Here is a 27,650-nt window from a genome sequence, read left to right on the forward strand (position 1 = left end):
TGACGGGAGGCTCAGTTCCAATATGGCTGAAGATCCCGGGGGAGTGACTTTTATTCACTCAATCACTTTCTCTTTTCTTTCCTTTTCTCCTGCCGGTTCCGCAACATGGAAGAACTCTCGATAGCGTGTTTCGGTCTCGTGTTGTCGTCGCCATGCCAAAGAAAGGGAACAGAAAACGGCTGAAATACCGCGGAAACATTTCTTCTGAAACAGGTTGAGAGAAAGCGAATTGAAACGGGGATGGGATTTAAGGGGGAGGGCGGCGGCTGCAAGAGCACCCAAACCTGTTGGCGCGGAGTGGGCGGGGTTATACATAGCGTAGCCCGATTGGTTGGGATTGGTGTCCATTGTTCTCTGAAGTTTCCGATTGGACAGAGGAGCCGTCAGTCAAGGAGCTGAGTCTCTTGTCAAGTTCGGTTGCTCCTTTGGTTGCAAAGCCTGGGACAGACAGGTTCCTGCTGTGCTCATGGGTCTGAGAAACAACGACAATCCGAGCCAGCAAGCAGGTATCATCGGTAAATGATTTGTCCTTCTGCCAGGAAATGCTCCACAGTGAAACTGCCCGCCTGATTGTGCCTGGTACTGCAATCTGCACGAAAGAAACCTTTTGAGGAGTGGCAGGCGTAGTTTCGCAAAGACACAATGAGCTGGAAATGCTCAGCAGGTCTGACAGCATCTGTGGAAAGAAGAAGATGGAGGGAATGTTAGGTGAAATGAAATGTCACAAACATCTGATCGGGCAAAGCGGACGAAAATGATAATGAAACCATACATAAAGGAGAAGAGTTAGACAATTTGGCTCATCGAGTTTACCTCGCCGTTTCGTCGTAAATGATATGTTTCACAACTCTAATCTCCTGCCTTCTCCCTGTAACCAAAGAGAGGGTCCTCTCTTTGCACTAATATTGTGCCCTTGGGTCCTAGTCTTATCTCAGTGGAAACATCATCTTCATGTTCTCTGTCTTCAGGCCTGTCCGTTTTCTGAGAGTTAAGTAAAGGAACAAAGCATGAATTTCAAGGAGCTGAAAGAAACAAAAGCAGAATTACAAACAGTAACTTCCAACTTGGGGGGGGGGGGCGGGGCGGATGGAGTAGTGATTCTTTCCTACTTTCTTCCATCTGATCTCCGTTTTGTTCTTTATCCAACACTGCCACTTTTCACTTTTTAAATTTCTAACCTGTCCCAGTTCTGTTAAAAAGCCCTTTTCCTGAAATATCAACTTTATTTTCATTATCTGCCTCCCCTACTTAGTATTTTCAACATTTTCTATTATTGTTGCTTTACTTTCCTTACATTATGCAACTTGTGCTCATCCAAAGCTCTGAATGCTAATGCTCACAGGTTACACATGTCCAACAGTTCCTGGTCCCATTGCACCTCAATATTAAAATTCTTGTCTTTATTTCAAATCCTGCCTATCTCTGATCACCCAGCACCACAGCTTCCTACTAGTTCCACAGTTTATCAAGTATGACCTATTTCAAAACCCAACTTTTCTTTGACCATTCCCTTTTCACCTCACAACTTATCAGATATTTACTATCCCTCCTGGCGTTCTGCTCATTGATGCTGAATGTTCTGTATTCAGCAACGGTCTTAGTTTCATCCCTCTGCAACCCCACTTCAGTGAACTTTGGGCATGACAATGTTGAACACTTCCAATGCCTTTGCCTCATTTTTTTGGACAAAAGTCCTCTTTCCCCATACCACTTGTCTACACTCAACCTGTTTATTGAGAACTGTCAACATCGATCACCTGAATTTCTCTGCCTCCCTTGTCCATTTGAACTTGTCTCTCTCTGACTGCACTCATGCTCTCAGATCCAACCCTGATCTCTACATTATGGAGGGTTGAATGCCAGCTCTTGAATACCACCTCCTATCGTGCCCTGGACCATGACCCCATTAATAAACAACAGGCTGTTGTGTCTGTGATGATCACCCATCTTACTTGGGGACCCCACCACTTCCACCACCAGCCTCCAAACATGTATTACATCAACCCTGTACAGCCTTCTTCTGCCTTCTTCCCAAAATCCACAAACAGAACTGCATGGACAGTTCTGTTTTTTTTCTGCCTGTTCTGCTCCAGGATCTTGCCTCTTCCAACATTGACTCAATTCTTTCTCCCCTTGTCCAGTCCTCTGATGCATTACATCAGTTTCAGAATTTATTGTTCACGGGCACCACCTGTCTCCTCTTCACCATGGATGTGTAATACCTTTGCATGTCCAAATGCCATCAGGATGGTCTTGCGGGTCTCTGCTTCTTCCTAGAAAAAAGGATTGAACTGTCCCCATCCTCCTCTACTCTCCTCCGCCTGGTGGAGTATGTCCTCACTTTGAACAATTTACCCTTTAACTCCTCTCATTTTCTTCAGATCAAAGGTGTGGTTGTGGGTACTCATCTGGGCCACAGTTGTGCCTGTCTTTCAGTTGTGCCTGTCTTTTTGTGGGTTATGTGGTATATTCTTCCAGTTTTACTCACCTCCCTCCCAGCAACTGTTTATCTGGTGTATTGATGACATCATTGGTGCTGCTTCCCTTTCTTATCCGGAATTGAAAAAAAAATCAATTTTACTTCCAATTTCTACCCGGCTGTCATCTTAATCTAGTCCATTTCTGACTTTGCTCTTTCTGTCCTCGACGTCTTGGTTTCCATTTCTGGGGATAGGCTGGCCACATACCAACTACAAATGAACTGATTCCCACAGTTGCTTGGACTATACATCTTCACATCCTGCTTCCTGTAAAAACTCCGTTCCACTCTCCCAGTTTCTCCGTCATCATACCTATCTGATGACGCAACTTTCTACAGCGGGGGCCTCAGAAATGTCCATCTTTTTCCTCAACTGTGTATTCCCCGTCATTGTGGTTATTAGGGCCCTTCGCTGTTGGAGAACACCTATCTTCTGACTGCAAAAATGACTGAATTTCCAGTGGCCAGCTGTTTCAATACACCAGTGTTCTCTGACCAAATTTCTGTCTCTGGCCCCCTGTAGTGTTCTAGTGAGGCTTGGCATAAGCTGAAAGAACAGTATTTTATTTTCCACTTGGCTACCTTGCTGACTTTAGGACTCAATATTGAGTTAATTATTTTAGAACCTGAACACCAGCTTCCTTGTCCTTTATCCACTTCCCACATCTCAGGCCCTGTCATGACATGGGCTGGTTTTAGCATAGCCATTCAATTTTTATTTGCTTATGGTCCTCATTATCAGCTTTTCTTTCTCCCTGACATAGCGTTATTCATCCCTTTCCCCAAGTGTCTTTGCCTCCCTCTGGGCTCTGTTTTTTTCTTTCTCTGTCATACCCCACCCATGTTCAGCATTTACCACCTATTGCTAGCTGCAATCAGTTCTGAAGGAGGGTCATCAAACCTGAAATGTTAACTCTGTTTTCTCTCCACAGATGCTGTCAGACCTGCTGAGTTTTTCCAGCAGTTTTTGCTTTCGTTTACTTTGGCTGTGCCTTGAGCTATTTAGGACCTATACTCTGGATATCTGTCCCTTTATTACTTTCTCAATCTCTCCCTTCCTTAAGGCATACCTTAAAACTTGATCAAAAACTTGAGTTTTTGCCTCTTATCCTAATATCTCTCTCAAGGTTTTTCTGATAAGGCTTCCGTGAAGCAGTTTGAGATCTTTTATTGCATTAAAAGTGCTGTATATTGTTGGCTACTTTATGTATGGTTACCTAACCCAACACCATTTTGTGCTCTCAGGTAGTGTGTTGAAAATGGCTAACTTAACATTTCTCTATTGAGAGACACAAACAAGATCAAAAAAGTGTTTTATGATTATAATTTATTATTAATTAATTACAGACCGACTCCACAGTCCATTGCTAATTCATAATGTATACTCTGTTAATTGAATTATATTGTTTACATAGTCAAGGCGTTCTGATGCCAAAGATATAAAAGCAGTGTTTCTGAACTACTGATATTCTCTGTTTTATTACAGTTCTATTACATTTGGTTTATACCTTTTTAGTTTCATGCTTTTTGTTGGATTGAAGATTGAGGTTGTGGTATTGATGTAGTCAGACAAGATTCAATTTAATTTTTATAATCAACATCAACCTCATTGAATGTGGTCTTGTAGAAGTGAATATCTACATATTTCTGATATGTTTTCTTAACTTTGCCCTTTAATAGTGAAATGTTCAGTTTAGATCGTTTTATTTTACTCTATAGTAGAAGATCGCAGCAGTGGTTTGGATCCTGTTTAAATAGATGGAGAGGGTAGTTTTATTGTAACTTTAAAATGAATCCCTGCAATTGCAACTATTAAAACTGTTAAGTACTGGCATTTTCTAGATTATGGTTAAGGTGGTCTGCATAATTAATGAATACTGGATTGTCAGTAATAGACTGATTCAATATCTTTGATGCAAAAAATTGTTTTCATTTCCTATGGTCAAAGTTTGTGCGAAGATTTGTAGCTCGGGTGCTCGTTGTTGTGATTCTGTTCGCAGAGCTGGAAATTTTTGTTGCAAACGTTTCGTGAATTCGACTGGGACAACACTACTATCATAGGGCAAGCCAGACAGAGAACAGCCAGGGAATTCCTAGAGGCATGGCATTCATCCACAAACTCCATCAACAAACACATCGACCTGGACCCAATATACCAACCGCTACAGCGGACAGCTGAAACTGACAACCGGAAGCGGCAGGGACAGACCACTATAAACACCGGAGGAAACATCAAAGAAGCGCTTCGCAGGAGGCTCCCAAGCACTGATGATGTCGCCTAGCCAGGGGACGAAACGTTTGCAACAAAAACTTCCAGCTCGGCGAACAGAACCACAACATTTCCTATGGTGTTCAATTCAGTCAACTAGTTCTTGTTAATGATGCCTCCACATTTATTTGTCTTTTAAGAAATGAATACCAATTTCACCAACCTGAGGGAGAGATATTTGGCATGTCTGCCCAATTCCAAATGTTTGTATCCAGAAGAAAAAAGATGAGTAACAGACCATTTGACAGAACCAAATGAGACTTGGGAAAATCTAGTAAGATTGGTAGCCTGCCAAATGTATTCTCCTATTCTGCAAACTTGATTGAGAGTCTCAATTACACTTGTAATTGTATTTTCAGCAGGAAGTGTTTGATTTAGCATTTTCATTTCATGTATTAATTTATTACAATTTAAATATTTAGCTTCTGTTTCCCATTGCAGTTACTGTGGCAGATTATGCCGATTCAGATCCAGCTATTGTGAAGACTGGTAGAATAAAGAAAGCTGTAGCGAATGCAATTCAGAAAGAAGGTTGGTTTGTATGAATATTTTTCAAAGCATGATTTAAGATTTTGTAAAACTTCTAACTCTTTAAATTGTAGTTTTAGATTTCTAGTTGCATTCTGCTTCTATTCATTAAACTTGGTTAAATTTGATAACTGAATAAGTTATCACTTGGTTATGCTGTAGTTCTTAGACTGCAAGCAGATTAGTCACATGGTTGTTACAGGCTATGTGTGTAAAAGTGAACGAATTATCTAGTCCTCACCGTTTAAGAGAGAGGCATTTTCCCCCCAAATGAAATTTATATCATTTAGTGTTTTGTCAAAACATGTTATAGCCTAAAAAAAGAACTTTATTGATGTAGATCGCTCACAACCTTAAAATGTTCTAATGTGATACATTAACAGGTTTTTTTTATTCTGTCATGTCACTTTGGTGAGAAAGAAATCATGGCAGCCAGTTTGCATAAAACCAGCTTCGACAAAGAGCCATGATGTGAATGACTGACTGCATAACCTGTTTTAATTTATATTGTGCATGATATATTGACCACAGCATGAGGAGAATTGCCGTCGCCTCCTCCTGAAATAGTGCCATGGGTTTTTTTGTATGCACCTGAAGAGACAGTTAGATCCTGCGTTTAATATATCATACAAAGCATGACGTTGGCAATTATGTAGTACTTTGAATTTTATGGTTGAATGTTAACCTGAGCAATGTGCTGAAGCTTCTAGATTGGGCTTGAATTTATGGTCTTGTGACTTGGATAGAAATACTCTTGGTATTGTTGAATGACCAGTGTAGTTCACCGTTTGTTTAAAACCATATCAACTTAATTCAATGGTAATACTTGAATAGGTTGTAGTTCTCTTGTGCTGTTCCTTCCCTCCAGAACAATGTTAAAACTAGGAATTCCTGGCATAGACCACAATGGTTGTGTTCAGTGTACTAGGGCGTATCATAGTGGTTTATGTAAATTATTAACTATAGAATTGTTTTGTTGAGCAGTCCTCGATGCAGGCACCTTAGTCTTTATTGAATTCAAATTCCACTATCTGCCATGGCGGAATTCAAACCTTGGTCTCAGGATTAACAGTCCAGCGATAATACTGGTTGGCCATTGTCTCCCCCCTTGTAATGATTGAGTCAGCGATATGCTGAGCTGGGAGCATGTAGAGGGCTGTTGAAGTTTGACAGTGGAAGAAAAGGTCGCCTGCATAGAAGTGTCCACTGTGTAGTTTAAATTCGTAAGTTATCCATATGAAACCTGGAAGCTCTAGGTGTGTATGAGTAGTGTAAGAATTAAATAGGAAGACAGTGGCATAGTGGTAGAATCAGATGATTGGATCAAATTCCAGAGACTCAGGCTAATGCTGTAGCTACTGGACTTTAAATTCAATTAATAAAATTTTAGAAAAGCAAGTTAGTCACAGTAATAGTTTATGTTACATATCCGACTATTGTCATAAAAATTCACTTGGTTCAGTATTATTCCTTGGAAGGAAATCTGCCATCCTTACCTGGTCTCAACTATACACTATTTTAATTACCTTATGAAATGGATGGACAACAAATACTTTCCTTGCCAGTGGTATCCACATGGCATGCAAAAAAAAATTAAAAATCAGAAGGTGAAGAATCCAATTTTGTGGATTGCAATTGCTCAACAAATGTGAACACATTATTTGAAGGAGGGAGTATCATCTTAATACATATTATCCGAGTGCTAATCTTGGGTTTCTTTTGATAAGTTGTATTCATAATAAAGTGACTCCTGTTGAAGCTTTTCATTTTGTACTTATCAGGACTGACACAAGAATACTAAATCAATACTGCATGTGAATAGTGTGTTGATTGGTGGGTAGATAGATTCTGGTTGAAGTATTGCCACTTAATATTTGCACTGATTGAGCTACTGGCATGGGGAATGTGTAGGAGATCAGTTACTCCTGAGACACTTGTTTAATTGAAAAAGGCTTAATGCCTAGACCTAAACATGCTGTTTGCAATGTTTAGGTCCTCTGTCTAAATATATGTAGCATCTAGGTAAAAACAAGGACTGCAGATGCTGGAAACCAGAATCTAGATTAGAATGGTGCTGGAAAAGCACAGCAGGTCAGGCAGCATCCGAGGAGCAGGAAAATCGACGTTTCGGGCAAAAGTCCTTCATCAGGAATAGAGGCTGGGTGGGGGTGGGGAGAAAGTAGCATAGAGTACAATAAGTGAATGGGAGTGAGGATGGAGGTGATAGATCAGAGAGGAGAGTGGAGTGGATAGGTGGGAAGGAAGATAGGCAGGTAGGACAGGTCGTGAGGGCGGTGCTGAGCTGGAAAGTTGGAGCTGGGGTGAGGTGGCGGAATGGGAAATGAGGAAACTGGTGAAATCCACATTGATGCCATGGGGTTGAATTGTTCCGAGGCGGAAGATGAGGCGTTCTTCCTCCAGGCGTCGGGTGGTGAGGGAGCGGCGGTGGAGGAGGCCCAGGATCTCCATGTCCTCGGCAGAGTGGGAGGGGGAGTTGAAATGTTGGGCCACAGGGTGGTGTGGTTGATTGATGCGGGTGTCCCAAAGATGCTCCCTAAAGCGCTCTGCTAGGAGGCGTCCAGTCTCCCCAATGTAGAGGAGACAATAAGTGATATTGGTGGATGGGCAGGTAAAACTTTGATGGATGTGGAAGGCTCCTTTCGGGCCTTGAATGGAGGTGAGGGAGGACGTGTGGACGCAGGTTTTGCAATTCCTGCGGTGGCAGGGGAGGGTGCTGCCAGGAAAGGAGGGTGAGTTGTTGGGTGGCGTGGGACCTGACCAGGTAGTCACGGAGGGTATGGTCTTTGCGGAAAGTGGAAATGGATGGGGAGGAAAATATATCCCTGGTGGTTGGGTCAGTTTGGAGATGACGGAAATGTCTTCAGATGGTGTGATTTATGCGAAGGTTGGTAGGGTGGAAGGTGAGCACCAGGGGGGTTCTGTCCTTGTTACGGTTAGAGGGGTGGGGTCTGAGGGCGGAGGGGCGGGATGTGGACGAGATGCATTGGAGGGTGTCTTTAACCACGTGGGAAGGGAAATTGTGGTCTCTAAAGAAGGAGGCCATCTGGTGTGTTCTATGGTGGAACTGCTCCTCCTGGAGGCGGAGGAATTGGGAATACGGGATGGCATTTTTGCTGAGGGCGGAGGGGCGGGATGTGGACGAGATGCATTGGAGGGTGTCTTTAACCACGTGGGAAGGGAATCTACCAAGTGTAAGTGAATCCAGTGTAAACCCAAACTGATCATTTTAAATTAGGTGTTAGTACTGTGTCAGTTTTAACTGGCGTGTTCAGTCAGTGTTACCCAATCACACTGTTGCATTTAATGTTGGGTACCATATTCTGGGCTTTTACAAGCAAATGATAGTTGGGTACAATGTGTACTTCTGCAAACAGAATGAATATGTCGAAGCATTGTCTTTTTTCATTAATCAACAACATGTGGACAATATTTCCCTGGTAAATTTCTCATGGCAGAACCTTAACCACTCCATGTTGATTTTCCTTTTTTGATTTTTAAGCAAAAGGTTGGCAAATATCTGTTCTCTAGCATGTTCTCTATGTTGACACCTCAACCAATCAGGAGCTTTTTCTCATGGATATATTTGTCATTCCCTTTGAAATTTGGAACTCTTGCATATATCCTGATGAAAGCAAGAAATAAAAAGTGTCCGCAGCATATCTTTCTCAGCAATAGTCAAATTCTGTTCTAGCCAGGTAACTAAAGAAAATAACAAAGTTCTTGTCAGAGTTAAGCTTATGATTGTTGTTTCAAATTCATAGTACACTTCAGCAAAAGGCCCTGAGTATTTGTGCAACTTAAGGTTGATAGTGCATTCAATGGTAAAAGTGTTATAGAAACATAGAAAATAGAAGCAGGAGTGGGCCATTCAATATGATGGTGGCTAATCATCCAACTCAGTTCCCTCTACCCGCTTTCTCCCCAGACCTTTTGCTCCCTTTATCCCTTAGAGCAATATCTGATTCTTTTTCTTGAAAACATTCAGTGCTTTCACCTCAACTGATTTCTGTGGCAGAGAAATACACAGGCTTACTACTCTGGCTGAAAAAATTTCTTCACATCTCGGTCCTAAATAGCCTACTCCATATCCTTAAACCGTAGTTCCCCAACTCGGAACTCCTCAGTCATTGAGAACATCCTGCATTTATCTTGACATGCTGTAAACCTGCTTATAAGCTCCTGTTGCGTGGCTGAATGTTTTATGTATGGAAGATCTGGCTTAAGTAGGTATCTTTCAGGATTTCAGGCCCTTCCTGAAGAAGGGCCTGTGCCCGAAACGTCGAATCTCCTGTTCCCTGGATGCTGCCTGACCTGCTGTGCTGTTCCAGCAATAAAGTTTCAACTTTGATCTCCAGCATCTGCAGACCTCACTTTCTCCATCTTTCAGGATTTTCTTTATTTGTAGTCTTGGATCTACAGAACTAAATCTGGTATTGAACAAAAGATTGGAAAACAGTTTTATTTGCCATTCTCTCAAAATCGTAACAGTTTCTTCTACTGTAGAGTGAAATTGTTAAATTTCAGTTCACTGAAAATATCAGTTAAAGTGCCTTATCATGTACAAATTTATAGTTTCTTTTGAATGTATATTTTGCAAACAGCTGTGACAATATTTGTATAAGATTGCATTTTAAGTCTTGTGTTTTAAATAAATAAAATCAGCCAATTTTGTATAATTGTTTCCTGTATAGAATTATGTTTAAGTTGGAATCAGAATTCCTTAGAAAAAATTGTATACAAGTAAGTCTCATTCTATTGAAATATAATATGTTTAATTCGTGCTATCAAATGTTGGTGACTGTCCTATAACCTCTGAAATTTTAGCATCTTGGGTATTTTCAAGTTCTCTTTGCAGACTCAGACAAGGGCACTAGAGAGGGTCCTCCAGAGGTATACCCTTGTGTGCTTTCAGAGTCAATATGGATAAGGCACAAAAAAATTAATACTGTCTTTATCACTGAAATATTGGTGTCACTGCTAGCTTTAATTAGATCACATACATTTAAAAATGTTTTGCATGAAATAAAATTTGTAAACCCTGGGAAGTTTCATGTTTTTACAGTTCATTGAGTGATTCCTAATATTTCATTGGTTTTATTTCAGTAAAGTTATTATGTGGTTTGGAAGCTTCTCAAGTCCCTGTGACAGAAGAGGCTCTTTCCTCTGTTTCTGTGGATCATTTGGATTGTGACAGCAGTGATGAAGTAGATGTTGATGGTCACTCAAATGACTTGAAGGTTTCTAGGAAGAAGAAAAGCAAAAGACAGCAAGGTAATACACTCTCATATTGCAACAACAAATTGTAAACAAAGCTAGAAATTTGTCTGAAACTCTTGATGCTATATTTTCAATTAAAGTTAAGATTTTCCCCTTGTCATACGCTGAATGCAATATATTGACTGCCCAAAGTTCCTGATGCACTATTGTGTATGTTGAACAAATTATATTTGCATCAGTCTCCTCCTCCACTTTGGTCTTGCGACACACTTCTGGCAATCAGCAGACATAGGGAACACACTTTATTCACGCAGCTTAGGATATCATTCCATGGAGTTTGGGGTTCCTTTCTCTTTACCTAACAATCCCTAGAAACCCTCCTTTCTGTCATCCATTGTGCCTCATAGATAAACACATATTTCGCAGATAACTTTGTCTAACCACTTTGTGACAGAGTACAAAATAAACAAATACTTGGTAGTAACAAACTTAAACTACCTCAGGGAGAGACAAGAAGTTGAAGCTTTAACTCGTCTTGTACTTGTTACAACTAGGACCCAAGAAACAGACTGATATAAAATGGTGTTCTTTTTTCAGCATGAGAAAGAGTATGCTGATTAGTTGGGCCATTGTTGGCAGGGCGATGAAGCAAGAATAGTTCACCTATCAGTCTTGATTCTCAGAACAGGCAGGGAGATTCTGATTGGTCAGGGTGATGACATGGGGATGTTGCGGAGTCTGGCTCTCTCCTTGACCTCTCTTATGGAAAAAGATATGATGTATATGCAAATTCCTTTAGCCTGCATAAAACAGAGTCCTGACTATTTATGTATGTAACTTCTAGCGTAGGAAGCTGTAGGCTGATGATCTTAAATTGGTTTCTCGTGTAACTCTTAGCACAGTCTGGATTATTTAGTAAATGATTTTCAAGAGCAGAATTGCGTCTAATGGCAGATGTACTTTTCTGTGACTTGCAAGCACGGCTGGTTATCATGAATGGCTGCCAGCTGTGAATGGTCAACGAGAATTATTATTTTTGTTTTGGTCGGCCACCAATTGGGATGTACAGTCTGCATATCTGGCATCACACCAGCACGGAAACTCTTATTACATAACTCATTTGTGTGAAAGGCAAAATATACTTTGGCTTGACAGCAGCATCCTGTTAGTGGAGAAAGGCACACATGAATTTACTGTAGAGTAGCAGCTTGAGACACCTAGCTTCACCTGTTATTCAGATTTTTGAAACATCTTCCCCTTCCAACATAATCTGAGGTAGATTGGGCACCGGTCAATGCCAATAGTAATTGTATAGGTCCTTTCTTGCATTTTCATAATAAACAAGTGAAGATTTGATCAAGGTATCGTCAGAGAGAGATAATCCTGATATGTATAATCTCATTGATAAGTTTACAGAGTAAGCAAATTACTAAGGCATTATTCACGAGGTCGCCAATAAGATAGATCTTGTAGCATCCTTACTGGTCAGCACCCTCTTTTCATGCTGTATAAAATGGTATATCTCTCCTTTCAAGTTTATTTCTTGCATATTAGTTCTGTTGAATGTAAGACAAAAAGATTCAACTTTTTGTTCCCTTTTATCAATATTTATATCTCAAGGTTTTATGATTTTTGCTCCAGACCCTCCCAAGACAAGCTTGTTTTCCCCAAATTATAATGTCCATTTTATAATAAGGTCAATAAAATTCTCCTCTCTTATTTGTTACACTTAATACTAGAGTCATATGTCAATTACTGTGGTCACTGTTTGAATTGCATATTTCCTTGCACAGGCATTCATTGCATAAAAGGTATCTGAAGTGAAACCTGATTAATTCCTTGCTCACAGGCAGCTCCCTATGTTTCCTTCTATCCTTCTATCTCTGCAGCTGGTTAAACCATTGACTAGTTATGGTTTATGCAGTTCAGTTTGATGAGGTCTTCAACCTATCCCATGCCTCCAAATCAAAACCAGCTGTGCTATACAAATCCTGATAGCAGACAATATTATTTAAGATTTTTGGTATTTCATAGACTATAGATTCCCAGTTTTGCACTGTTGGAAGTTAGTTCTCATGCTTTAATGCATATCCATCTCAAAAATTTTTTAAATCTATGCAGTAGTTTTCTTGTCCATTGGACTTCACTTGTAATTCAAGTAGCATGCTCAAACTTCCAGCATAATTGAGAGGAAGTATTGAACAAAAGTGGTTGTTTGGCACAGCAGGTAAATTATTTAATCTCCAAATGACTGTTGACTACTGTTGTCAGACTTACGGTAATGCATTGTGAAAAACAGTTGAACTCTGATCTTGTGCAGAGCAAAATGCAAGAAAATGTTGCAGCATGCTGTACCACCTGATTGCTGTGACATCACTGAGTAATATGATTTTACTTGCTGGAATGAACTGATGTTTTCTTTCCCTTCCCAATAGAGAATGTTGAAGACTGTGGGCAGCAGTACCCCATAGATATTTGGTTATTTCTGGCGTCCTACATAAGACCTGAGGATGTTACCAAGTTTGCTCTCATTTGTAAAAATGCCTGGACTGTTACCTGTACTGCTGCATTTTGGACCAGGTTATACAGAAGGTAAGATGCATTGATTTCTTCGTGTTGAGAGAACAATTGCTAATTGCTGAGACTGATCTTTGAAGTTGTTATTACAGGGGCACAAAGAAAGTACATAAAAATTTGCTTTTTAAATTGGATTTTAAGTACACCATCCGAACAACAACTATAACCCATCTGGATGCAGGTTTACTCACTGAACTGGAAGGTTTGTGTTCAGACGTTTTGTCACCATACTAGGTAACATCTTCAGCGAGTCTCTGAATGAAGCACTGGTGGTGTAGCCCGCTTTCTATTTGTGTTTGGGTTTAATTGGGTTCCGATGTCATTTAATGTGGTGATGACATTTCCTGTTCTTTTTCTCAGGGGTGGTAAATGGGATCCAATTCGATGCGTTTGTTGAGAAAAAGAACAGGAAATGACATCACCATAGGAAATGATGTCACCAACCCAAGGAAACTCAAACATATCAATAGAAAGCATGCTACACCACCAGTGCTTCATCCAGAGGCTGACTGCAGATGTTATCTAATATGGTGACGAAATATCTGAAAGCAAATCTTCCAGCTTGCGAACAACCCTACATCCAGAACCTCAACTCGAGCTACAAATCTTCTCAAAACTCACTAACTACAACCATTTATCACAGATTTACAAAATCAATCATGTGGAAGATTTAGGTGCATTTGTAAATTGTTTGCATCAATTTGTTTCTGAATATAAAGTACTTGAAATTATAAGTGCAAACCACAGTGAAGAGACATCCAGCTCTGTTTTTCTGCCATTTTCTTAATGTTAAGATTGTTGTGGGGGTGAATTATCAAACACTGTTGTTGATGAATAAATATTTCTCTGGGTGGCATATTGGCAAGACTGAAGCCTATCCCTTTTTGTCCTCTCCTAAATGTCAGTGCAACCTCAATACCAGATACCCTTGTAGTTTTTTTACATGATTATTTGAACTAATCTGTGAGAAACTGCAGCTCCAGTTCCTTCAGTACAAAGTTGAATTTCGAATCCTAGATCACAAACACCTTCACAACTTTGTCTTTTTCAACTACTGCTGCCAAAAGCTGTGTCCCATGAAAAAATGGCAGATAGAATTCAATCTGGATTTGTGTTTTGGTACAACAAACAAGGGCAAGGCTTGTACAATTAATGGTGGGGCATTGGATTCAGATACATAATTCTTTGAAGTTTGTATCACATATAGACAAGATGGTTAAAAAGACATTTAGCATGCTTGCCTTTATTGCCCAGTCTTTTGAATACAGGAATTGGGAAGTCATGTTAAGGTTACACAGGACATTGCTGAGGCCTCTTCTGCAATACTCTGGTTTCCCAGTTATAGGAATAATATTACTAAGCTAGAGAGGGCTCAGAAGAAATTTACCAGGATGTTGCTAAGTGTGGAAGGTTTGAATTATAAAGAGAGGCTGGGGCTTTTTTCACTGAAATGGGGGAGGTTGAGAGGTTACCTTATCGAAGTTTATAAAATCGTGAGGGGTACGATTAGTGTTAATTGTAAGTGTCTTTTCCCTCGAATGGGATTTCAAGATTGGGACCACATTGGGAGGAGAGAGATTTTAAAAAAGACATGAAAGGCAAATTCTTTACACAGATTGTGGTTTGCACGTGAAATGAACTTCCTAAGGAAGTAGTGGATGTAGGCACAGTTACAATGTGTAAAAGACACTTTGTTAAGTACATGAATAGGGAAGGTTTGGAGGGACATAGACTAAGAGCAGGCAGGTGGGATTAGTTTAATTTGGGATTATATTTGGCATGGACTGTTGCCGCACTGTATGACTCTGTCCAGATGGTTTCTCCAGTGCCTTACTTGGTGTGCATTCCCTCCAAATTTCCAACATGCTGAGAATCCTGCCTCTGCATTTTAAACAGCATTAACTGCCACATGACTGTCAAGTCCAATCCTTACTGACCTACACTGACCTTTTCTTAACAGCACCTAGAATTTAAAATCACTCTGATCACAACCCTCCAAACTTTATGTGAATAAAACAAAGAACTGCAGATGCTGAAGATCTGAAACAAAAACAGATTGCTGGAGAAACTCTGGTCTGCCTGAATCTGTGAAGAGAAAGAGTTAATGTTTTGAGTCCGGAATCCATCCTATTCTGATAATTCCACTTTCTGTGAGGGTCTCAGAAATGTTCAACTTTTCCTCCATCAAGGATTCCCTGCCATCTTGGCTGACAGGGCCCTTAGCTTTGTCTGACCCATTTCCTGCATTGCTGCCCTCATTCTTTCTTTTCCCTCCCACACATCGATAGGATCTCTCATCGTTATTCCCCACCCCACCAGTATCCACATACAAAGGGTCATAAGCTACCATTTCCATCACCTCCAGCACATGCCACCACCTGACACATACTTGACCTGGCACTTCAATAAATCTATTCTACTGTATTCATTGATCACAATGTGATGTATTCTACCCTGGGAAGATGAAATGCAGAGTGGGTGACTGCTTTGCAGAACACCTGTGTTCTTTCCATAAAATTGGCCTGAAGTTTCCATTTGCGTACCACTTCAATATACAAGCGTGTTCACTGGCCCAGATTTCAGTCTTGTGTCTGCTCCAGTGAGGCTCAGCACAAGCGAGAAGAACAGCATCTCATCTTCTGCTAGAGGTCCCTGCAGTCTTTGTGATTCAATATCGAGTTCAATAATGTGAGTGCTTGATACACCTCTTTCCATTTCCTCCATCAACCCCCACAAGCCAGGCCCTGGCATGCCATAGGCTGCTTTTAGCACAGCCAATCCATTTTCAAGTACTCGTGGTCCCTCATTATCAGCTTTTCTCCTTCTCGGGTTTACTATTTGTTGAGTTTCTCCCATGATTTCTGTTTTTTGTCACTTTGCACAAAGCTCATTTGAACTTCAGTGCATCACCATTGTCTTTCCTCCACTTTCAGTGGCAAAGCAACCTTTTAGCCCTATTCTTTGCAACTTGTTCCCATAATTCCCTTTCCTCTCTGCTTCTCCTGCTGTCTTTTGCAATATCCAGAAAAGCTTTATGCTTGACCTAGCTTTCAATCTCCTTTCAATTTTCTCACAAGGGCTCAGTATCTCAAATTTTATCTTTGTGGAATATTGTCTTTTATAATTTTTTGTTAGAATTTTCTTCAACAATAAGGGCAAATTCAATTGATCTAAATCAAATTGTCTAATTAGATGCTTGGACCATCTTAAACATCCAACCACGTGCACAGTGGTGATATAATCAGAAAGGTGAAAGAATGTTGGATCTTACTTCAAGGGAGGTTTGGAGTATTAGATTAGGGAAATCTTACTGTAACTCTGCAAGGTGCTGGTGAGATCACATCTGGAGTACTTTGAGCATTTGTGGTTCCCTTATTTAAAGAAAGACATAATTTTATTCGAGGCAATTCAGAGAATGTTCATGAGGATGATCCCTGCTATGGAGGGATTAGTTTATAACCAAATATTAAACAGGTTGGAGCTCTACTGACTGGAATTTAGAAGAGTGAAAGCTAATCTCATTGAAAGATGTAAGATTCTTAAGGGGCTTGACAGGGTAAATGCTGGGAGAGCATGGGAGAGTCTAGGGCCAGAGAGTGTTGTCTCAAAATAAAAGGGTGACATTTAAGACTGGGATAAGGAGGAATTTATTCTCTGAGGGTTGTAAGTCTTTAGAATGTCTTGATACAGGAAGCTGTGGGGGCAGACTTATGTATGTATTCAAGACTGAGAGAGAATCATGATCCGTAGGGGAATCCAGGGTTACAAGGAAAAGGCAGGAAAGTGGATGTGTGGAATGTCAGATCAGCCATGATCCTATTGAATGACAGAGTAGGCTTAAGGGGTCGAATAGCCTACTTCTGTTCCTATTTCTTGAGGTCTTGCGTGCAAAAAGACAAATCAGGGCTAGTTCTGTGAAATGGTCCAAAGGGCAAAAAATCCATATCAAAACATTTCCATCTATTTGGTTATCTTGGAACCCTCATTGTCTGAATGACTGTAAATGCAGCTTCCCGTTTCTTGTGAAACTTGCATTTCTGATATGTGTAATCTTTTAGTTATTTATCTTTGCTGTTAGAAGGAATAATATCCCTATGTTTAGTACACCTGAATGGACCTACAAACCAAGAAATATTTTGCTACAAGTTGAACCAGTTCTTTATATGCTCTTATACATCTTTAACGATTCTTTTAAGATTAGGTCATCAAAATTTTAAATATTTGGTCATGTTTCATCTTTTGATTTGCACGCAAACTAATCAATTCTGTTTTAGAATGCTTTGAACTTCCAGGGACTGTGATTATATTCTGTGTGCTTGCAGATTTTAACTGAGTACTGCAAATAAACTTAATTTTTGTGTCGATCGCTTGCAATACAACCTTTACCCAATTCTTGATTGAAATACATTGTTTGACACTTTTAAAACTGAATATGTTCATCCAGCTCAGACCCAGGATTTTTTCTGTATGGATTTAATTGGTCTACTGTAATTATTAATATTCTGCAGCTGCACAACTTTCAGTGATGATAGTTGCATAGGAATGTATGAATTGGGAGCAGAAGTAGACCATTCAGCCCCTCAAGCCAGTTCCACCATTTCATAAAATCAAGACTGATCTGAATATGCCCCTCTATATTTATGGCGACTGGCTTATCTGTAAGAGAATGTTAGCAACTCAGCCTTTAAAATATTCAGTGACTCTGGCTCCACCACTATCTGGAGAAACGAATTCCACAGACAAACACCTCTCACAGAGAAGATTTCTCTGTATTTTCACTTTAAACAGGTGATCTCTTATTTTTAAATTGTCCCATAGTTCTGTACTCACCCACAAGGGTGATTATGGACTGTCTTGCTTTGGACCAATTGAAGCCAATGTTCCTATATAAACTTAAGTATAATCAAGCTTCCTTTTTTGTCCCAGTGTAGAATGGGCTGGAAATATATTGTCGGCGTGCTGAGGACATTTAAACCAAATCATCATTTTTACATTTTCATTTCCCTTCCCCTTTAACATTAAATAGTTGATTGTATGTGGTAGTAATTCATTCTGCCAGTTAAATTCATTTTGACTGATGGCCTTACTTACTGATTGAATAACCAACAATTCTATTGGAGGTTTTAAGCATCATGTGCAGTGGGTACAGGACATGTGCTTTGTGCTGTCATTGCAGACTTATGGGTTTTATTTAAAGAAGTTTGCTTAAAAATCTCTTTGCATAGAAGGGATGTTTCTGAACATTTTAAGAAATATAAGTGATTGTTAGAAATTTAATGTTTTGGATTTCAGTGCAGTCGTTAGGAAGCAATTTTTGGTGACATAAGTAGGATTGGATTGTTTGGTCTCTGGTTAAGAAAATATAGTGAAGTGCTATTTTTTTCCATCTTAATGGTTAACTGTGCACTAAGTTTTAGAATGAATATAAATTAAATATTCCTTAGAATCATCAGCTGTCTTTTCACGTACCTTTATGCTCAAAATTGCTGTAATATCTGCTATTTCTAAAAGAAATTCTGTCAAATAGACTGTTCTTTAGTTAGTATCTATAATTGCAGAAAAAAAGTTCTGTCCCTGAGATAGAGCTGTGTTAGTATTTGGTCCCAAGGATTGAATAGTTTTTCTGTTGCTGCGGTATATGATAAGGCTGCTTATTGTGCAAAAGTCATTTGTGTCAAAAATTAGTTTGTGCAGATGTATATTTTCCATGTTATAGGTTATAAAAAGACTTATTCTGAAGGCTTTTTTAAAAATGTTTTCTAATTGAAGGCTACAATTTAGAATTTAGTAGTCATTGTTTCAGAGTACCTCCCAGACATTTTACCAATTAATTATTTGGTTTTTATTTGGTGAGTATCTGTTTATTAAGCAATATATATGTATATTAAGAATCTACATTTTAACATCAGTCAAACATGACATTTTGCTATGCTTTCACTTAACTGATCCACAAATGTACTTCATGTGTAGGTACTACTGTTCAGATGTTTACTTGCCTGTACGTTTGCAACGCGAAGTCATAGGAAAGTTGGGTTCACTGCGTGCCTGTGTGATCCGTTCTCTGTATCACATGTATGAGCCATTTCGTATGCGCATATCAGAAAAACCTGCAATTCCTGAGTCAACTCCAAATACATTACAGAACTGTAGCGTAAGTCAAAACTTAATCCTTTGATATTTACTATTGCTTGGTACAGTGAACGCTGATCAACTAAATTAAACCTCTTTGCTTGTGATTTTAAAAAGAACTCCAAGGTGTTCTTCATTAGGTTAGTTTAACAATATATTGCAAAATGCAGATTTTGCATTTTTCTGATAGATCTAGTTATGGAAATGACATTATTTTGCTTGAAGAAGTTTAATTATTAGATGTTAATATACTGAAAAAATGCATTAAAATAGCATTTAAATGTTGCAACTACAAAAAATATCAATGAAGTGATTGATGTATTAAATTGTGCATTCCCTCTATTTCTTCATAAAAATCTACATTAGAGGAAATGAATTGTGAGCTAGGTTTTAAAAAAATCATTAAATCATACTTTTCCAAATGCAGTCAGTACTGAACTTTGAATAATTAACTGTTTTGAGACATGCCTCTTTAAAATTACACTACTTCCTTAATCTTTATTCATGAATGAGACACATTTTTTCTGTATTATTGCAGAAGATCTGTTGAAACTTAAAACAGATCCATTTTACGTTTTAATTAAAGCAAACTTTTGATGCAGGGCTAACTTGTAGTAAAAGGGGCCAATTAAGTTATGCAAATTCTTATACCGATTAGTTAAAGAAGTTTGCTAATTCACAAAAGCTAACCACCAAGCTCAACACATCTTTTAAGACCAAAGCATTTATTTTTAATGATTTTCTTAATGAATAACATTAATACAGTTTGCACACTATTGTGCAGTTACAAATTTTTTTGATTTAAAAATACAAGTTTGTATGTGATTAACATGTGAATCCAACATTTTGTCATGAAGCACATCATATGTTCTATTTTCAGTGCTTGCTCTACTGGTGCAAGAAGGGGACTGGAAATAGATCAGACCAAAGATGGGAATTCAACTACAAATTCAAAAAGCAGGTGTGCCTTTAAAGTTTTGTTTTTAATGGTTAATTTCTTCTAAATCTTTCATTTTCTGTGTTCCAGCTGTAACAACAATTAAGTGATATTTCAAACTACACAGGGAATACTTGAAATATTCAGTTTTAAAAGCATTGAGTACAGGTGTTGGGATGTCATGTTGCAGCTGTACAGGACATTGGTTAGGCCACTCCTGGAATATTGTATTCAGTTCTGGTTTCCCTGCTTTGGGATAGGTGTTGTTAATCTTGAAAAGGTTCAAAAAAGATTTACAAGGTTGTTGCTAGGATTGGTAGGTTTGAGCTCTCGGAAGAGGCTGAATAGGCTGGGGGATTTTTCGCTGGAGTGTCAGAGGCTGAGGGGTGACTTCATAGAGGTTTATGACGGGCATGAATGGGGTGAATTGCTGGAGAGAGGAGAATCCAAAGCTAGAGAGCGTAGGCTTAAGGGGAGTGGGGAAAGATATGAAAGGAACTTAAGGGGCAACCTTTTCACGCAGCGTATGGCGCATTATATGGAATGAGCTGCAGAAGAAGTGTTGGATGCTGGTATAATAACAACATGTAAAAGGCATCTCATTGGATATATGGATAAGAAGGGCTGAGAGGCATATGGGCCAAATGCTGGCAAGTGGAACTAGAGCAGTTTAGGATATCTCGTCAGCATGGATGAGTTGGATGGAAGAGTCTGCTACCATGCTGTATAACACTATGACTCTGTGACCTCAATTTCTGATGATTGGTAGATTGTTCTTGTGTATAAATCCTAAACTGTCTTGTTTTGTGAACTTCAGATAACTTTTTCTAGTTCCCCATTAGATCAGTGGGTTTATGCAATGAGTGCCTGAGACTTACAATCCAAATTTGCAAAGTATTAGCTGACCTCACTGTAAGATCTTACTGTTGGTTTCTTCACTCCTGGACTAGGAGGAAAAATCACCCACAGAATTCCTATTTCTGTTTCACCAGATCAGAAAGGTTTTGGTTTTATGTTCCAAAATTTGCTGTCAAACCTTTGATTTCCATATTACCGTAGATGACCTAGAGTTTTCAATGGGAAGAATTTTGTTTTAAATGACTTGTATCTATCTTAATTTATGTCCTTCAGTCTCCCAAGTTGAAAAATGGGTCTCGAAATGGGCTTCAATTTCCAAGACAGTATGAAGAGGTGCACACAAATCCTGACCAAGACTGCTACTTGCTGCAGATAACCACTCTCAATTTCATCTTCACGCCAGTGGTTATGGGAATGACTCTAGCATTGGTAAGAGCATTTTAATATTCCAAAGCTAAATAATCTGCATGATAAAACTTTTACAATAAGAATTGGTATTGTTTCTTTCATCTTTCTCTTATTAAAGAACATATTAAACTGACTACAATTTCAAGGATAATTTGTGGAAGGAAAATTATTACAGCAGAATCTGGCTATTTTTCAATGATATGTCGTCCTTCTTAATCATCTAATCCAAATCTTTGTATGAAAACCTTTCACAAGTGTTTTCTTGAGGTTATGAGATAATCAGGAAAATAACAAATTCCTATTGTAGAAAAACTTAATTATGCATGGAGTTGAAAGTACTTGATTCATACTAACTTTTCAAGGTTTTGTTTAATGTGACAGTTTTATTTTCTAGATGTTATGGCTTCTTTCTTCATACTAAATTTCATAAAGCTTTTTTAAAGAATGATGTTCTATCAAAACGGATTTGAGAATTGCAAGCTTGGAAAATGTTTTCATTTTTATCGACTGTGAACATACAAGGATTAAGAAAAGAACATTAAATGGCTAACAGATGTCAAGCACACCCAAGTTCTTGAAATATTGTTTTGTTTAAGCTAATTTGAACAACTGTGTATCACTTTTATCCATAAATAATCATTATAGAGAATTAATCTGTTTGTCACTTAAGTCTGCTATGGAAATCATCCAATGTGACTAAAATTTATCTTGTATTGTGATACAAAATAGAAATCCTAAATGTAATCTGAGATTACATTCTGTAATCTGGGTCCGCTACGTAGATGACACCTTTGTCATCACAAAATGAAACAAGATAGAAGAGACATTTAACATCATCAACAACACCCTCACAGGCATAAAGTTCACCAAGGAGGAAGAAACCGACAACAAACTCGCATTCCTGGACGTCACAGTCGAAAGAAAGGACAACGGAGAACTACAAATGCGTATACAGAAAACCGACAAACACTGACCAAATACTTAACTACACCACCAACCATCCCAACACACATAAATGAAGCTGTATCAGAACACTATTCCAACGAGCCACCACACACTGCAGCACAGACGAACTTCGGAAAACAGAGGAGAACCACCTATACAACGTATTCAAGAAGAACGGATACTCAAAAAATACAGTGCGCAGATTCCTCAAGAACAAACCACGACAAGCAGACCAAACACAGCCAGAAACCCTAACCACCTTACCATCCATCAAAGAAGTTTCAGAAATGACAGCCAGACTACTAAGATCTCTCGGAATCCTAGTAGCACACAAACCCACCAACACTCTCAAACAAAAACTAACAAACTTAAAAGACCCAGTACAACCCATGGACAAAACCAACGTCATCTACAAAATTCCATGCGAGGACTGCCACAAACATTACATAGCACAAACAGGAAGAAAGTTAGCCACCAGGATACACGAACACCAGCTAGCCACAAAAAGTTACGACCTTCTCTCCCTCGTAGCCCTACACACGGAGGAAAAAAAACACCAATTCGGCTGGGACAACACCTCTATCCTGGGACAGGGTAAGCAAAGACATGCCAGAGAATTCCTAGAGGCCTGGCACTCCAACCACAACGCCATAAACAAATGCATAGATCTAGATACCATCTATCAACCTCTCAGAAAACGAACAGGAAATGACATCACCACAAACCCCAGGAACCCCATCCAGGAGAAAAATATAAATAGAAAGCAGGAGACAACAGCTTCGCTTCACTTGGAGGTCGCCACTGATGATGTTACCTAGCCAGGTAATGAAACGTCTGGATATCAAACCTACAGCTCAGCGAGCAAAGCTACACCGTAATCTGAGATGGTCATTTGGTAGTACAGAATTTATATACTGCTCATAAAGACACATTTTCTACTCATCAAGACAATTCCTAACCAATGAGGAGAAAGTGAGGTCTGCAGATGCTGGAGATCAAAGTTGAAACTTTATTGCTGGAACAGCACAGCAGGTCAGGCAGCATCCAGGGAACAGGAGATTCGACGTTTCGGGCACAGGCCCTTCTTCAGGAATCCTAACCAATGTAAACAAACAATAATTTTGTTTTGTATGAGAAGTGCATACTGATGGGTTTAAGAAATTATATACCTATGACCCCTGGTTTAATTGAACAAAATAGATGACAAGCATCCTGTTATTACTCTGAGGAATGAATCAATTAGTCAAAGTAAAAGCCTTAGTAGTTAACTCTCATTCATCTTCTAACTGGTGCATGCTTCATAGCAATGTCTCTACTAATCAGAACCTATTTTCCAATGAATCAACACATTTTTCTTGTACAGTATGAAATTGCTGTGCCTCTTTACATTGGTATTCTTGCAAATGGTCTTGCTGAGTGCAAGATGAAAAGCTTCAACAAATACGTCTTATTTCAACAATGAAATAAGCTTATTGGAGGTTCCTTATTTGTTTAGGACTCGCTTTGCCAGGATATTTATGGTTCCTCCAAATTTAGGAAGCATAATCTTCTTATTGGAGTCGACTTCATAAGAGAAACCAGCTATGGAAGGCCAAATGTCAGCATTTGATTTATGTTTTGAAAGGATAGTCACATTGCATCTGAAATTATTTTACGAAACTTGTATTCAGCAGAATGGATTGGAACACTATCTTTCTTTTATGATATGACAAGTCATACAGATTTTCCTTGCATTACACTAGTGACTCAGCCTCAGGGGTATTAATTGACTGTTATGCACTTTGGGGCATTGAAATTTTGAAAAGCATGATAGATTGTGTCTTGTTCTTTTCTCTTGCAGTTTACAATAAGTGTAAGCACTGATATGAGGCACCACCGTGTCAGGATGCTGTTCCAAGATTCTCCACTTCCACATGGAAAAAAGCCAAAAAAGGACCAAGGACTCCAAGTTGTTTTGGACCCTGTGCATAGTGTGCGCTTACTGGACTGGTGGCATCCACAGTTTCCCTTTTCTGCCAGCATTTAGTGTTTCACAACATCATGTGAAACTGCTGACACAAGATGGGTTCTGGAAAGTGCTTTGCATGGTAGATAAAGAAAATGAGTTCAGTTTTAAGAACAATAGTTTAATGTTTTTTGAGATTTCTATGTTTCTGTTATATAAAGTAATCTTAATTTAGATAAAGGCACTGTTCAACACCACAACTTGCTTTTTTTTTATATTGCAGAATGTCTAAGATGTGATGCAGACCACTTTTGACTTGGAATGTATGAAGTTGTTTTTCAAACACTTGCAGTAATTTACAATGGGCAGGACAGTTGCTTACATATATTTGCATCTCATTTAGAATGCATTCATTCAATGCACTACATATATTTATCTGAATGACGGCCAATATAAAAAATTCTGTTTGTAAAATGTTCCATTAAAGACTATTATAAAATAGCTTGCAGAACTTCCTAGAAACAGAGCTGAGTTTTTGCTAAGAACATTAAATTTAACTCAGGTTAAAATCACTGTATCAGATTATTATGACTCACAAGAAAAACTAGTCTTTGCAGTCAATTTATTGTTGAGAAAATACTTGCATGAGCACTGTTTCAATTTCGGACCATGTTGCCCTCCAACCCCCTGCCCCGCCCCCAACTACCATTTTAATTCTGAAGAGTCAGAATTGAACGAAATTGAAAGCAAGTGTTTAAGTGATGGAGTGTTCGCCAGATTACACCTGGAGAAGGCGCAATTAGTTAGTCACCGTCATATTTAGAAATGTTCAAAAAAAGTTTTAATTGTAAGGAAGTAAACTTTCACATTACCCACTCAAAAAAATGGCATAGTTATTCTTACTTTCCATGAAGTACAGTGGAGGAATGTTTCATAATCCATCAGCAGTTTAGTTGCTGTGTAAAGTAATTTGACAGATAAATTGTCTTATCATATTATTATAGGTAGTATGGAGCAGTGATAAATATTTATCGATCCTTGCTCAGAAAGAAAGGTTAAATGTCAAGTTTTACTTACTGTCACTGGGCAGGAATTATCAAGAGTGGCTGATATATACACACAATCTGAGAAATGCTGATTTTTGTTTTACGCTTTCAGAATCTCTAAAAATAACTAAGTTTGTGGGTTGCAAATCTTATTTCAACTAAAAAATAGTCGCTTGGTGCAGTTCGTTATTTGAATCAGAAAACTTGTTTTAAATCCTCGAAAGACTAAAACATGAAAGCGTAATGGCACATTAATATTCTGATTATCTAATTTGGAATGTTATTTGACATGCCATAAATGAAGTAAAAGAAGTTAATTTCCAAGTTGGCATTACATTTGTAAACAGGCTTTGTTTCTGGAGGTGTGGAATTATGGAATTCAAAGATAATCATTGAAGGCAATATCATGGATGAAAATAATTGTTTCTTGTTAATATTTGAAGACAAAAAAAAATTGTTTTCTGAAGCAAAACCAATATATACACAGACGAATTTCAGCTTGTTTGGGTTTAATAATATAAATGTTTCAGTGTAGTCTGAAGCTTGCAAAGTAATGTTTTTATCCCAAATGAACATTTAAACCAATGTGTGAAAACTTAAGAGTTAAATTATTTTGAGTTTGTTATTTGTGTTAGAGCCAATGTAGTTTCTGCGTCTGTTCTTAAACCATTATTTCTCATTAAATATGCATAAACAGCATGCTGAAAGATAATTTAAATTTCTGGATTGATTATAAATAGTGGTCTCAAACAAACGCGCATACGTTAATGCCCATGTTTAAACATGCAGACTCTCTCTGTTTAGGAGAAACTATTTGGCCTTTGCTATGTTTAAAATCAGTGAACCTGTTCTTAAAATTTCTGTGCCAATTTTCTACTTATCACTTGACTCAGATTTCTCTTTCTGTTACTGAAACTAAGTTCCCTGAGACTGGCATTTAAATTATTGCATTGTGAATAGGGAAAAATATCAATAACAGTCTTATTTTTAAGTGATAGCCTTTAAAGCATAGACTGTCAATTAAACTATACAATTTTCTGCTGGGAAAGATAAAATATTGATCAATTAAAACAGCATAGCTGAAAACTGCTGAAAGTCTTGATGAATGTGAAGTTTCTGCCAACAATGTAATTCTTGTATTTAAATTTTTCTTGTAAGCATTCTAAACATTGAAACATAGAGGAACTCATTTTTGATGAAATGTTTGATTGCTCATACATGCAGGTAGTTTACAACAAAGAACAGGCACATGCTTGAAGAATAATTTGGAGAATTCAACTTGCAAGTATTGAATTTTTAAGTTAAATGAGAACCAGGTCTCCAAGTGTAACACTATCTTCAAGATATTCAAATAAGTTATCTGAATAATATATTTAACATGGAACTTGCTTTTTTGAAGAAATTTTCCAGTTGCTTTGATAAGATGTCTTTTTAATCTGAATATTCTTGTGCTCGTCCATTTTTGCACTTCAAATAGCAAGGCTCAATTTAACAATTTGTAGCCATGAATTTTTTTTTTACAGCTTACATGGTGGTGGTGCATTTTGAGGTAACAAGAGGACATACTTGTATTTTTAATTTTCTGTGATACAACATTCCAGGTTTTCTGCCACTTTGGCATTTGAGTTGAGATTTAGTATTTTCAAAAGCATAAAACACTCATTCACTTTTCCTTGGTGAGGGGAGCTGATTGAAGGAATGTAATTAAGTACGATCATTAAAAATAACTACACATACATTTTTGGATAGTTAGTTTTAATGCCTATGCCCATTTAAAATTTTTCACACCAATGGAAATAGTCTCTTTCAATAAGTTGCCTTGCTGTAAGTTCATGTTTAATGAATATACTCAGTGGATAGAAACAAATTGGGGAAAATACTTTGTAGACCTTAGTTGTTGAACATCGAATAATACAGCACTACCTATTTATGAGTGAGGCAGAATCCATGAATTGATCAACCTGTTCAACTTGCTCACAATGTATTGCTTCTGTACTTTAAAATATCAGTAAAATCTACTGAAGTATAACCTGATTCCCTCAACTGGACTTTAAGTAAATGTTTAGCTTGATGTAGGTTGTCATCTAGTGAGCTTGATTGCCTGAAATCATGTCTTGGATTTGTTTCTTTCATAATCAGTGAACCCTACTGTTCATTTTTTAAAAATAAGTTACACTTTTCAAAAGTTGAACTGTTTCTGTGCAAAACTAAATCATTTTCAGAAGGAATAGATTGCATTTTTACACTGTGTACAATTTCATGAGCCCAATAAAGCTTGCATAAGATTGTGA

The 27,650-nt window shown here is 38.3% G+C and overlaps 1 protein-coding gene across 3 annotated transcripts; it reads left to right on the forward strand.

Moving 5' to 3' along the window:
- tmem183a (transmembrane protein 183A) lies at positions 1-27,650 on the forward strand. Of its 3 annotated transcripts, none has more exons than XM_043716873.1 (8): positions 1-213; positions 5,190-5,279; positions 10,401-10,568; positions 12,950-13,106; positions 19,062-19,242; positions 20,101-20,181; positions 21,289-21,444; positions 24,209-27,650. In XM_043716873.1, the coding sequence occupies exons 1-8, from the start codon at positions 153-155 to the stop codon at positions 24,392-24,394; spliced, it is 1,080 nt and encodes a 359-aa protein (XP_043572808.1). In that variant the 5' UTR covers positions 1-152; the 3' UTR covers positions 24,395-27,650. The 3 variants fall into 3 exon arrangements, with proteins under 3 accessions (XP_043572808.1, XP_043572810.1, XP_043572809.1); XM_043716875.1 differs by lacking the exon at positions 1-213 and adding an exon at positions 369-515; XM_043716874.1 differs by lacking the exon at positions 1-213 and adding an exon at positions 386-506.

This window comes from Chiloscyllium plagiosum, chromosome 26, assembly GCF_004010195.1.
Source record: "Chiloscyllium plagiosum isolate BGI_BamShark_2017 chromosome 26, ASM401019v2, whole genome shotgun sequence".
Lineage (NCBI taxonomy): Eukaryota > Metazoa > Chordata > Chondrichthyes > Orectolobiformes > Hemiscylliidae > Chiloscyllium > Chiloscyllium plagiosum.

Coding starts and splice junctions, on each gene's coding strand:
- tmem183a (XM_043716873.1), top strand. CDS start 153: ATGCCAAAGAAAGGGAACAGAAAACGGCTGAAATACCGCGGAAACATT. Junction 214..5,189: donor AAACATTTCTTCTGAAACAG/GTTGAGAGAAAG, acceptor TTCCCATTGCAG/TTACTGTGGCAGATTATGCC. Junction 21,445..24,208: donor TGGGAATGACTCTAGCATTG/GTAAGAGCATTT, acceptor TTTCTCTTGCAG/TTTACAATAAGTGTAAGCAC.